The sequence below is a fragment of the Cyanistes caeruleus genome, chromosome 30, assembly GCF_971803275.1.
Source record: "Cyanistes caeruleus chromosome 30, bCyaCae1.hap1.1, whole genome shotgun sequence".
Lineage (NCBI taxonomy): Eukaryota > Metazoa > Chordata > Aves > Passeriformes > Paridae > Cyanistes > Cyanistes caeruleus.
In genome coordinates this window covers 3,665,648-3,675,930 of record NC_141730.1, presented here as the reverse complement: position 1 = coordinate 3,675,930, position 10,283 = coordinate 3,665,648, and the positions used below count along the sequence as shown (strand labels likewise).

At 65.2% G+C, this 10,283-nt stretch overlaps 2 protein-coding genes and 1 long non-coding RNA gene across 4 annotated transcripts; 1 reads left to right on the top strand and 2 right to left on the bottom strand.

The window, feature by feature from the left end:
* Positions 1–331: 331 nt before the first annotated feature.
* Positions 332–2,249, bottom strand: LOC147648878 (uncharacterized). The gene is made up of 5 exons (XM_086865756.1): positions 2,219–2,249; positions 1,693–2,005; positions 1,319–1,475; positions 739–847; positions 332–535 (listed from the first exon to the last, which is right to left on the bottom strand). The coding sequence occupies exons 1-5, from the start codon at positions 2,247–2,249 to the stop codon at positions 486–488; spliced, it is 660 nt and encodes a 219-aa protein (XP_086721882.1). The 3' UTR covers positions 332–485.
* Positions 2,250–2,528: 279 nt separating this feature from the next.
* LOC147648877 (uncharacterized) lies at positions 2,529–8,151 on the top strand. Its single transcript, XR_015279854.1, has 2 exons — positions 2,529–3,404; positions 7,287–8,151. It is a non-coding gene; the product is annotated as an uncharacterized LOC147648877 (long non-coding RNA).
* Positions 6,039–10,270, bottom strand: CTSS (cathepsin S). Of its 2 annotated transcripts, none has more exons than XM_086865990.1 (8): positions 10,092–10,270; positions 9,552–9,745; positions 9,170–9,289; positions 8,587–8,742; positions 8,291–8,515; positions 7,462–7,627; positions 7,252–7,354; positions 6,039–6,891 (listed from the first exon to the last, which is right to left on the bottom strand). In XM_086865990.1, the coding sequence occupies exons 2-8, from the start codon at positions 9,675–9,677 to the stop codon at positions 6,792–6,794; spliced, it is 996 nt and encodes a 331-aa protein (XP_086722116.1). In that variant the 5' UTR covers positions 9,678–9,745; positions 10,092–10,270; the 3' UTR covers positions 6,039–6,791. The 2 variants fall into 2 exon arrangements, with proteins under 2 accessions (XP_086722116.1, XP_086722117.1); XM_086865991.1 differs by having other exon boundaries at positions 10,083–10,216.
* Positions 10,271–10,283: the final 13 nt, after the last annotated feature.

The following is a 10,283-nucleotide window of genomic DNA, read 5'->3' as shown; positions in this document are numbered from 1 at the left end:
AAGATGCCCTCGGGGGGCGACAAATCCCCTTCAGAGGGGGACGAGCCACCTTGGAAGGGGGAAAAGCCCCGTCCTTTGCGGGGCGGTGATTCGGGCCGGCGTGTCCCCATCCCTGTCCCCATCCCTGTCCCCATCCCTGTCCCCATCCCTGTCCCATCCCGGTCCCCATCCCTGTCCCCATCCCTGTCCCCATCCCGGTCCCATCCCTGTCCCCATCACTGTCCCCATCCCTGTCCCATCCCTGTCCCATCCCGGTCCCATCCCGGTCCCCATCCCGGTCCCCATCCCGGTCCCATCCCGGTCCCCATCCCGGTCCCCATCCCGGTCCCATCCCTGTCCCATCCCGGTCCCCATCCCGGTCCCCCGGGGCTCCGGGCCAGCTCCCGGTGCCGTTCCCGGGAACATTCCCCTAATGAGGACGGGAATGGGCTGTGACAGGAGCGGGGAGGGGACAGCGCGGGGCCAGGAGGGGACACGGAGGGGACTCACCCGCTGACCAGGCTCTGCTGGGAGGCGAACGGGGGAATTTCGGCAGCTGGAAAAGGGAAAAGGAATTCAAAAAGGGCCGCGAGGAGCAGCCGGGGGCGGCGGGGCCGGTAATTAACTGCGGCATCGATTTCGGGTCGTTACCGGGGGAGGTCGGAGCAGGGACAGCGCCGGGGGGACACCAGGGTCCCGGGGGGGGACAGGAGAGTCCGGGGGGGGACAGGAGGGTCCCGGGGGGTGGGACAGACTCACCCTCCTCGCCGGGGACGCTGGCGATGACACCGAGCGATGCGGATTTGGAGCGGGACCAGCCCCGGGAGCGGGGCCAGGCCAGGGGCGCCGGGAGCCTCCGCGCGTCCTCCTGGCAGCGGGGACAGGGACAGTGGCACTGCCACCCTCACCGGCCCCGCCAGGGTCCCTCCCTGTCCCCACACCGGAGCGGCTCCCAGCGGGGAGGGCCGGGAAGGAGCGTCCTGGTCCCAAAGAGACCCCGGACAGCGGCGGAGCCGCTCGTGGTGGTGGCAGAGCCACCCAGGGTGATGGCAAAGGCAGAAGGACAATGACAAAGCCACCAGGACTGGGGCAAAGTCACTCAGGACAATGGCGAAGTCACTCTGGGCGATGGCAAAGCCACCCCAAGTGATGACAGGGTCACCCAAAATGATGGCAAAGCCACCAGGACGATGACAAAGCCACTTGGAGTGGTGACAAAGCCACTCAGGACGATGACAAAGCCACCCAGGATGCGACTTTCTGACAGTGATCCCCTCTCCGGGATCCCCTGTGTCCCCCCCAGCTCTGGGTGACCCCCGGGGTGACAGGAGGGTCCCACCTGTGCCCGCCTCACATCGGCCTCGTCCTCCTCGTCCTGCGAGAGCAGCGAGTCCAGCTCGTCGCTGCTGTGCACCAGGGGGGCTCTCCGGGGGTCCCGGCGGTGCCGCCAGAGCCCCCCCAGCTGCTCCGCGCTGGAGCCGAGCTCGGGGCTCCCGCTGGGGGGACACCGGGACCCTCAGCTCGGGGGACACCCCCAAACCAGGGCAGGTCCCCGAGGGGCGAGCAGGGATTTGGGGGGTCCCCACCGGGGCAGGGATGCTCGGGGACCCCAGTGCCGGGGTGTGGAGGGATCGGGGGCACGAGAAGGTCCCCGAGCCCTGGATTTGGGGATGGCGGTTGGGGGGGGGGGGGTGACACGGGGGTCCCTCCTACCTGAGCTGGTCGTAGCCCGGGATGCCCCGCGGGTCCTTCCCCGGCTCCCAGCTGTGCCGGCGGAAAGGGTCCAGGGAGCCCCGGAGCGTCCCGGATCTCCGCAGGGACACCCCGGGGCCCCGCTCTTCCTCCTCCTCCTCCTCATCCCAGGCCGTGCCGGCCTCCAGGACGGACACGCAGCGGCGCCTCGGGGGCGGGACCCCCGCGGGGACCCCCCCGCAGGGCCCGGGGGCGATGTGGGGGGGCTCCAGGCTCTCGGGGGGCTCCAGGCTCTCGGGGGGCTCCAGGTTTTCGGGGGGGGGTCCCGGTGCCGCTCAGGGCCGGACGCTGCGGGGAGGGGGCGTGGAGGGGTCGGGGGGGGCCCAGCCCAGCCGAGAGATGAATTTGGGGGGGGTCTCAGCCGAGCCCTGCCCCCCCCAGCCCTCCCGCCCGCAGCAGGGGGGACGTTCCCGTTTTCCCGTTGCCGCCGTGGCCCCGCGGAGCCGGAGGGTCCCCAAGGCCCCCGGGGGGAGCGGGACCCTCAAACCCCCCCGGGCCGAGCTCTCCTGGTTAATCATTAAACCCCCAGGAATTCGGCCGGGATGAGAGCGGCTGGGAAGGGGGATGGGAACGGGAATGGGAATGGGAATGGGAACGGGAATGGGAATGGGAATGGGGATGGGAATGGGAATGGGGATGGGAATGGGAATGGGATGGGGATGGGAATGGGAACGGGGGTGGGGATGGGAATGGGGATGGGAACGGGGATGGGAACGGGGATGGGAATGGGAATGGGATGGGGATGGGGATGGGGATGGGAACGGGGATGGGAATGGGGATGGGAACGGGGATGGGAATGGGGATGGGGATGGGGATGGGAATGGGGATGGGAATGGGAATGGGGATGGGGATGGGGGAAATGGGAACAGGAATGAGGATGGGGATGGGGATGGGAATGAAAATGGGAATCCCCACCCCAGGATGAAGCTCATCCGACCCCCCAAATTCCCACTGCCTGAGGAGAGGGGAAACCCCTCGGGAGAGGGGCTCGGGGGGCAGCTGGGACGAGAGCTGGATTTGGGATGGGGCCGGGAGAGGCTGTGGGATCAGGGCGAGGTTTGGGGTGGGATCTGAGGGGATTTTGGGGTGGGATCTGGGCAGGTTTTGGGGTGGGATCTCAGTTGGGATCTGGGGGATTTCAGCCACACGAGACTGGGAAAGCCCAGGGAACCCCAACACCCCTCCCAAAGTCCCGACATCCTCAGAGAACCTCAAAACCCCCCAGAACCCCCCGAGCATCCCGAGCCGGCTGCTCCTGCTGGGAACACCTGTCCCCCTCCCCGCCTCCATCCGGGTGGATCCGGGGCTGCTCCCGCTGGATCCCCTCGATCCCACAGTTCCCAAATCCCAACACCATTCCCGGGCTGGCACATCCCGGCCCGGCCCTGGCCAGACTCACCCCGCTGGGGACAGGGAGGGGACTGGGATGAGCTGGGATGAGCTGGGATGAGCTCAGCCGTTTTCCTGTTTTTACATTCCCAGCCCGGTCAGCTGATTAAAAAAAAAAACCGCTTTCCTTTGTGGATCTGCCCTTGGATCTGCCGGGGACCGGCCACAAACGTGGAATAATGAATATGGAATCCTAAAGGAATGAGGAGCGGAGCTCCAGGGCAGCTCCCAAGGGAAAACCGCGGCTCTTCCCGAGAACCCGCCGGGCTCCCGGGCTCATCCAGGTGCGGGAAAGGAACCGGGATGTGCGGGAGCTCCCCAGAACCCGCCGGGAATCTCAGGATGCGGATCCAAGCTCCGGAGCAGGGAAAGGGACGGGATCCTGCAGCCGACCCCGGGGGCAGCCCCAAATGTTGGTGGGGTTGGATCCCGGCCGGGATGCGGGAACAGCGGGATAACGGCACAGCCCCGCAGGACGGGAATTCCGGGAGCTGGGAACGGCCAAACTCATCCCTGGCGTGGGTCGGGACCAGCAGGGAACAATCCCAGAATCCCGGGATTTGGGGAATGGCCCGGAGTGTCCGGGACACCGGGGAAGGGGCTGGGTGGTGGCCCTGGGGTGGCCACGGAGGTGACAGTGGGGCCGGGGAGCCAGGTGGGCTCGGGGGGGTCCTGGGGGGGCTCAGGGGGGTCCTGGGGGGGCTCTGGGGGGCTCAGGGGAGGTCCGGCCATGCCCAGGTCACCCCAGGTCACCCCGGGTCACCCCGGACCTACCTGCGGGTGGTGGTGGCTGAGGGGGGGGGGGTGAGCTCCGTGCCAGCCCGAAATTCCCAATTCCCAATTCCCAGCCCGGAGATTCCCAATTCCCGGGGTCCCGGCCCTGCGCCCCCTCCCCCTCCTCTCCCGCACTCCAAACAAACCAGGAACCACTTGGCGAACCAGATCCTTTTCCCTGTTAACCCTTTTCCCGCAGATCCGGGGGTGCCGCTCCCGCTCCCCAGATCCGGCACCGCTCCCCCCTCCCCCACAGCCTCGGCACCCCCCGATCTCCTTTTCCAGGGATCCCCTTTTTTCTGGGATCAGGAACAGCCCCCGCGGGGTCCCGACTCCCGGAGATCCTTCCCATGGGATTTATGGATAATTCAGCGGCGGGAGGAGCTGCGCCCCCCCAAAGCACCGCAGGGCAGGGCGGGGGTGACTCCGTGCCTCAGTTTCCCCGCCCCAAAGGCAAGAATTCCTTCTCCCCCCCGGAATATTCCCACTTTTCCGACCCGCGGCCGGCAGAACCCCAAATCCGCGGGGCCGAACCCCAAATCCGCGGGGCCGAACCCCAAATCCGCGGGGCCGAACCCCAAATCCGCGGGGCCGCCCCCACATCCCCACCTTGTCCCGGTTCCGGACGGGTCACACACCTCGGGCCAGCCCAGCACAGCCGGATCCAGGCGGGATTTCATTTCCTGGGCAAAGCGAGCGTGGAGCGGGTCAATCCCGGCTGGATCGGCTCCATCCGCTCCGGAGGCACCTGCGGGAGCCGCGGGGGAAGCTCCCCACACCCACCGGGAATATCCGGGATCATGGAAAAGCTCCGGGAGCGCGGAAAGCTCCCGCAGCCTCGGCCGGGGGTGCCGGGCCAGCAGAAATCCGGGAAAATCCCGAATTCCCCACGATCCCAGCGTTCCCTCTGGATATTCCCGGGGGCTCGTCCCGCCGGGAACGCGTTTGTTTGAACAAACGGGCGGAACCGGGACCTTTGCGCGGGGCTCGGGAGGTGCCGGGAGGTGCCAGGAGGTGCCACCTCCCGCTCCCGAAGCTTTTCCAGGGATTTCGTGGGCTCCGGGGCCGGGAACGAGCCTTTTCCCAGGTTTTGGGGTTCAAGTTTTGGCTCGGCGTTTCCTGGCTCTGCGGGTCCGCCCCGGAGACCTCCCCGCCGTGCTTGTGTGCACAAACCTTTGGAATCGGGGCGGAATTGGGGAAGTCGGGGCTCGAATTCCCGAATGGAGGCGGGAGCGGGGCCTTCGGGTCCTCTCCAGCCCCAGCCGCGATCCCAGGGCAGGACAAAAACTCCTCCCGAGGAGCCCCAAAATGCCCGAGATATTCCAGGTGGAGCCGGTGACCTCCGAGGTCTTTTCCAGCCTGAATCATTCCGGGATTTCCAAGGGAATTCTGGAACCGCCTCCTCCTCCTCCTCCTCCTCCCCCGGGGGTCTCATCCTGCCCCATCCCGCAGCTCCACCTCCCCAAATCCAGGACCAACATTCCCGAGCTCCAGGATCTGGGGCACAACAGGGAACAGCTCCTTGTCCTTCAAAACCTGCCCCAAACCCCAACCCAGGCGCTGGGAATGAGCCACCTTCGCCCTTTTCCGGCTCCAAATCCCATGGGAGCGGCAGCAGGAGCCGGATCCTGCCGGGATCAGCCTTAGCCGACATCCCGGTGAGGAGATTCCCGGAGCTGCGGTCCCGTCCCGAGGGTCCTGATCCATCCGATCCCTCCCGACGGTGCAGGATGAATGCCGAGGGTGCTCAGCACCATCCCGAGGGTGCAGGATGAGTCCCGAGGGTGCTGAGCGCCTTCCAGAAGGTGCAGGATGAGTCTCGAGGGTGCTCAGCACCGTCCCGAGGGTGCAGGATGAGTCCCGAGGGTGCTCAGCACATCCCGAGGGTGCAGGATGAGTCCCGAGGGTTCAGGATGAGTCCCGAGTGTGCTCAGCACCATCCCGAGGGTGCAGGATGAGTCTCGAGGGTGCTCAGCACCATCCCGAGGGTGCAGGATCCGTCTGGGGACATCGCCCGGGACAAAGGGACGCTGTTCTCTCGGGATCTCCATCCACCAACACGGAATTCTTGGCTGCGGGGTGGCCGGAGCCCCCACGGAGGCACCAAATGTTGGATTTTTGGGGATTATCTCCAAACTCCGGAATTTTGAGGCAGCAAAATGCAATCTTTTATTTCCCATGGAATATTTGCAATTCCAGCAGCCCCACACGGGAAGAAATTCACGTCAGGCATTGCCGCAGCTCCGGAGGAGGGATCCCAGTACCCGATCCCAGTGATCCCAGTATCCGATCCCAGTGATCCCAGTGATCCCAGTACCCGATCCCAGTGATCCCAGTGATCCCAGTACCCGATCCCAGTGATCCCAGTACCCGATCCCAGTGATCCCAGTGATCCCAGTGATCCCAGTGATCCCAGTACCCGATCCCAGTGATCCCAGTGATCCCAGTACCCGATCCCAGTGATCCCAGTACCCGATCCCAGTGATCCCAGTGATCCCAGTACCCGATCCCAGTGATCCCAGTGAACCCAGTACCCGATCCCAGTGATCCCAGTACCCGATCCCAGTGATCCCAGTGATCCCAGTACCCGATCCCAGTGATCCCTGTGATCCTGGTACCCGATCCCAATGATCCCAGTGATCCCAATGATCCCAGCACCTGATCCCTGTTATCCCTGCAGCCAATCCCTGCAGGAATCACAGTTTTACTCCCAAACCCCCAATTTCCCCCCCCCAGAAAGAATTCCCTGGATGCCCAAGGACATTCCCGCTTCCCGGGATCCCCTCCCAGCCCACGGGTCCAGCGCCGGACGGTGCCCACGGCGCTGGGAAGGGACCCTGGGAGCGGAAGGATCCCGGCTGGGCTGGAATCCCTGGAAATCCGGAGCCTGGGGCAGGCTAGATGAGCGGGTAGGAGGCGTAGGTGGCGATGCCGCAGAGGTTGGAGGCGTTCCGGGCCATCCGGATGTACCCCGCGTCTCCGAACTGCACACCCCAGCTTCGGGAACAGGGAAAACGCACGGGAAAAGCTCAGCCCTGGCTCCTGCAGGCGCCGGGATCCGGGGATCCACGGAAAACCCCTCGGAAATCAGGAATTCCCCCTGCCCCCAAGTGCCAAATCCGCAGGGATTTGGGCAGCTCCGAGCAGAAAATCGTGGAATTATGGAGCGGAGTGGGTTGGAAAGGACTTTATGGATCATCATTCCAGCCCTTCCATGGGCCAAGAACGCCTGGAGAAGGCCCTGAGGGACAAGGGAGGAGTCTGGGGCTGTCCAGGACTGGGAATTGCACTCTGATCCTTGTGGGTCCCTTCCAGGCGGGAATTTTCCAGGATTCCCCGCGGATTCCCGGGGTTTACCTGTTCTTCACCAGCCAATATTCCTTGTTTTCCAGGGAGCCGTATCCCACCACCAGCACGCCGTGGTTCACCTCCTGCGAGCACTGCGGGTCGTCAAACACCCCTGCGGAAGGAGAAAACCTGGAATTCCACCCCACCCCGGCCTCCCCCCGGCAATTCACCCCCGACTTCCCCGATCCCTCCCGACTCCCGGTGCCCCCGAGCCCTCACCGGAGCGGTACAGGAAGAAGCCGGGCCGGGTGGCGTCGATGGCCACGGCCACGGGGCCCACGGTGGCCACGGCGTCCCTGAGCGCGGCCTCGTCGCCCTGGGGCAGCTCCAGGAACCGGGAGCAGGAGGCGGCGCGGGCCGAGGCGTTGTAGCGGCACGTCCCGTTCTGCCGGGAAACGGGAATGAGCCGGCGGGACCCGGCAGCGCTCCCAGAGCCCCCTCCGGACCCGAGCTTTCCATTTCCCGCAGGATTCCCACGAATTTTCCCTCAAAAACATCGCTCCAGCCCCATCCTGGGGTTGGTTCCCCTTCCCAATCCCAGCTAAATCCAGCACAAGCCTCCATCCTCATCCTCCCCTTCCCTGGAGCCTCCATCCTCATCCTCCCCCTCCCTGGAGCCTCCCTCCTCATCCTCCCTATCCACAGACTCTTCCCATTCCCTCCGGAGCCCGGGACCAGCAGCTTTTCCCTCTGCAGCTCCACGTTTGGAGGGTTAAATCCCACTTTTTCCTGGACGGAGCTGCTGTTGCTCTGACCCATTTCCCAGGATTGTGTTTTCAGGAAGCTCCTGACCCATTTTTCCCTGTTGCCTAAGAAATGGTGAAATAACCAGGTAGGAATTCCAGCTCCTGGTCCAGTCACTCCCCAAAATAAAAACAATAATAACAATAAAATAATGCCAAAGCTCCTGGGGTGGGTTTGGATCCGGAGCAAAGGCGAAAGCGGGGAAAGGGGGGATTGGATGGGAGAGGAGGAAGGAATAGAGGGACAGAGCTGTCTCCAGGTGTTTTCCTGGAAAAGAGGATTCCCGAGCGCTTCCCGGCCCCACCTGGGCCGTGTAGGGGTAGGACTCCTCGGACTCGATGCCGCCGTTGTCGATGATGTACTGGAACGCCTCCGTCATGAAGCCGCCGGCGCAGCCCTTGTTCCCGTACATCCCGGAGCAATCCACCAGGTTCTGGGCGCTCAGGGACACCAAATTCCCGGTTTTCAGCTTCACCTGCGCTTCCAGCGCTCCCACGGCGCTGAAGGCCCAGCAGGATCCGCAGGCGCCCTGGGGAGAGGCCGGGAGAGGCTCGGGAGCCGGCCCGGGGAGCAGCGGGAGGCTCCCGGGGCGAGGCTCACCTGGTTCTTCACCTCGGTCACGCAGCCCTTGTCCCGCCAGTCCAGCGCCTCCGGGACCTCCCGGGCCGGCCGGAACCGGGCTTGGAGCGCAGAATTCCCGCGGGCGCGGGCACGGAGCTGCAGCCCCGTCAGTGAAGCCGCCACCTCCTCGCTGGTCTGGTGGGGGAAAAGAAATCCCAGCGGGATATTCCTGCTCTCTGTGAATCCCAGCTGAGGGCGGGGGGGTCAGAGCGGGAATTCTGAGGTGGAAAAGTCGGGTTTGGGGGACCCTCAGTGCCTTGGTTTTCCGTTTGATTTCTAGATTTTCATCAGGAAAGGGAAAGCTCAGCTCCAGCTCCCCAAATCCCTGGAAGCTGGGCTGTTAAACCCCCCCAAACTTTGGGACAACAGAACAGGGATGAGCCATAAATATCCCAAATGACCGGGACAGCTCCAAATCCCTCCCCAGGGAGTTCCTTCCTCCCAGAAGTCGGGAGCAGCCGGGACGGGCTGGGGGGGATGTCGGCAGTTCTCCCACCCCGGAGCCAGCGGTATCCCGGATAATCCCCCGGGGGATTCCCGAGGGCTGGAATCCCGCACCCACCATGTCCCCCAGGTGGTTCATGCCCAGCGTGTAGGAGCGGAGCCCCAGGGAGTGCTCCAGGTTGTGGAGCGTCACCAGCCACAGGTTCTTCTCCCACGTCAGGCGACGGACAGAATCCTCCTGGAATTCCAGAGGGGCCCTGTGAGAGCCGGGACGGCCCCCCCGGAGCCATCCCGCCCCAGTTCATCCCAGTAAAGGCTCTGGGAGCCCCAGCTGGATCATCCCCGGGGACCGGCCGTGCTTGGAAGCGCCGCCGGATCTTCTCCGGTTGGTGGTGACCCCACGGGAGAGCCCCAGGAAATCCTGGGGTATTCCCGGGATACCCCGGGATCCCCGGGACACCCCCAGCTCCCCCCCCGTGACATTCCCATGATGTTCCCACCTGGGGCTGATATTCCTTCCCGTAGGTTTTCTTCCAGAGCTCCCAGTGCCGGTCGAGCGCGGGGTCGGGGTGTCCCAGGGACAGCGCCAGCAGGGCCAGGAGGGCGGCGGGAGCCAGCGGCTCCATCCCGGGATCCGCAGCGCCGGGAGCCGACGGCTCGCAGCCGGGATTGACCCCTCGGTGACGAATCCGGTCTGGGCAGGGAGGTGACAACACCCCGGTGACCTGCTGGTGCCACCGGCCCGCCCGGACACGCATCCCGAAATTCCCCGAGGGGAGAGCCCGGGAGCCGGCTCCGTGTCCGTGCGGACAGGCCGGGACACATCGGAGCCGCCCTGGCCTGGGCAACGCTCCCGGCACAATCCATGCCCAAAAATCCCCGAATTCCCTGGTTTTACCCACCCGCTGCCCCCCGAGAATCCCCCAGCAGAGCTCTGGGATAGGCCAGACCCCAAATCCCCGTAAATCCGCTTGTCCCCGAGTTCCAGCTCCTCCAAGTGCTCCTGGGGGGTGATTAAACACCAAACGCACCCCAATTACCTCCAGGAGCTGCTGCGGGGTCCTGCAGCTCCAGGTGGGGCTGGGGGTGGATCCGGGGCCGGATCCGCAGCGTTCCCAGCGCGGAGCTCCGGATTTGGGGCGCTCGGCGCCGCCGAGAGAAATCACGAGCCAGGAAATGAGGGAACGAGGAACCGAAACCCCGACCTCGACCTCCCTGCAGGGCTGGGGGGC

What these genes read in the sequence shown, in the direction of transcription:
- LOC147648878 (XM_086865756.1), bottom strand. Translation starts at nt 2,249, where the DNA reads ATGATTAACCAGGAGAGCTCGGCCCGGGGGG. An exon ending in CCGGGCTACGACCAGCTCAG is followed by an intron (nt 1,476 to 1,692) that starts GTAGGAGGGACC and finishes GTGTCCCCCCAG; the next exon opens with CGGGAGCCCCGAGCTCGGCT. An exon ending in CAGCGTCCCCGGCGAGGAGG is followed by an intron (nt 536 to 738) that starts GTGAGTCTGTCC and finishes TCCCTTTTCCAG; the next exon opens with CTGCCGAAATTCCCCCGTTC.
- CTSS (XM_086865990.1), bottom strand. Translation starts at nt 9,677, where the DNA reads ATGGAGCCGCTGGCTCCCGCCGCCCTCCTGGCCCTGCTGGCGCTGTCC. An exon ending in TGAACCACCTGGGGGACATG is followed by an intron (nt 8,743 to 9,169) that starts GTGGGTGCGGGA and finishes TTCCCCCACCAG; the next exon opens with ACCAGCGAGGAGGTGGCGGC. An exon ending in TGACCGAGGTGAAGAACCAG is followed by an intron (nt 8,516 to 8,586) that starts GTGAGCCTCGCC and finishes GCCTCTCCCCAG; the next exon opens with GGCGCCTGCGGATCCTGCTG.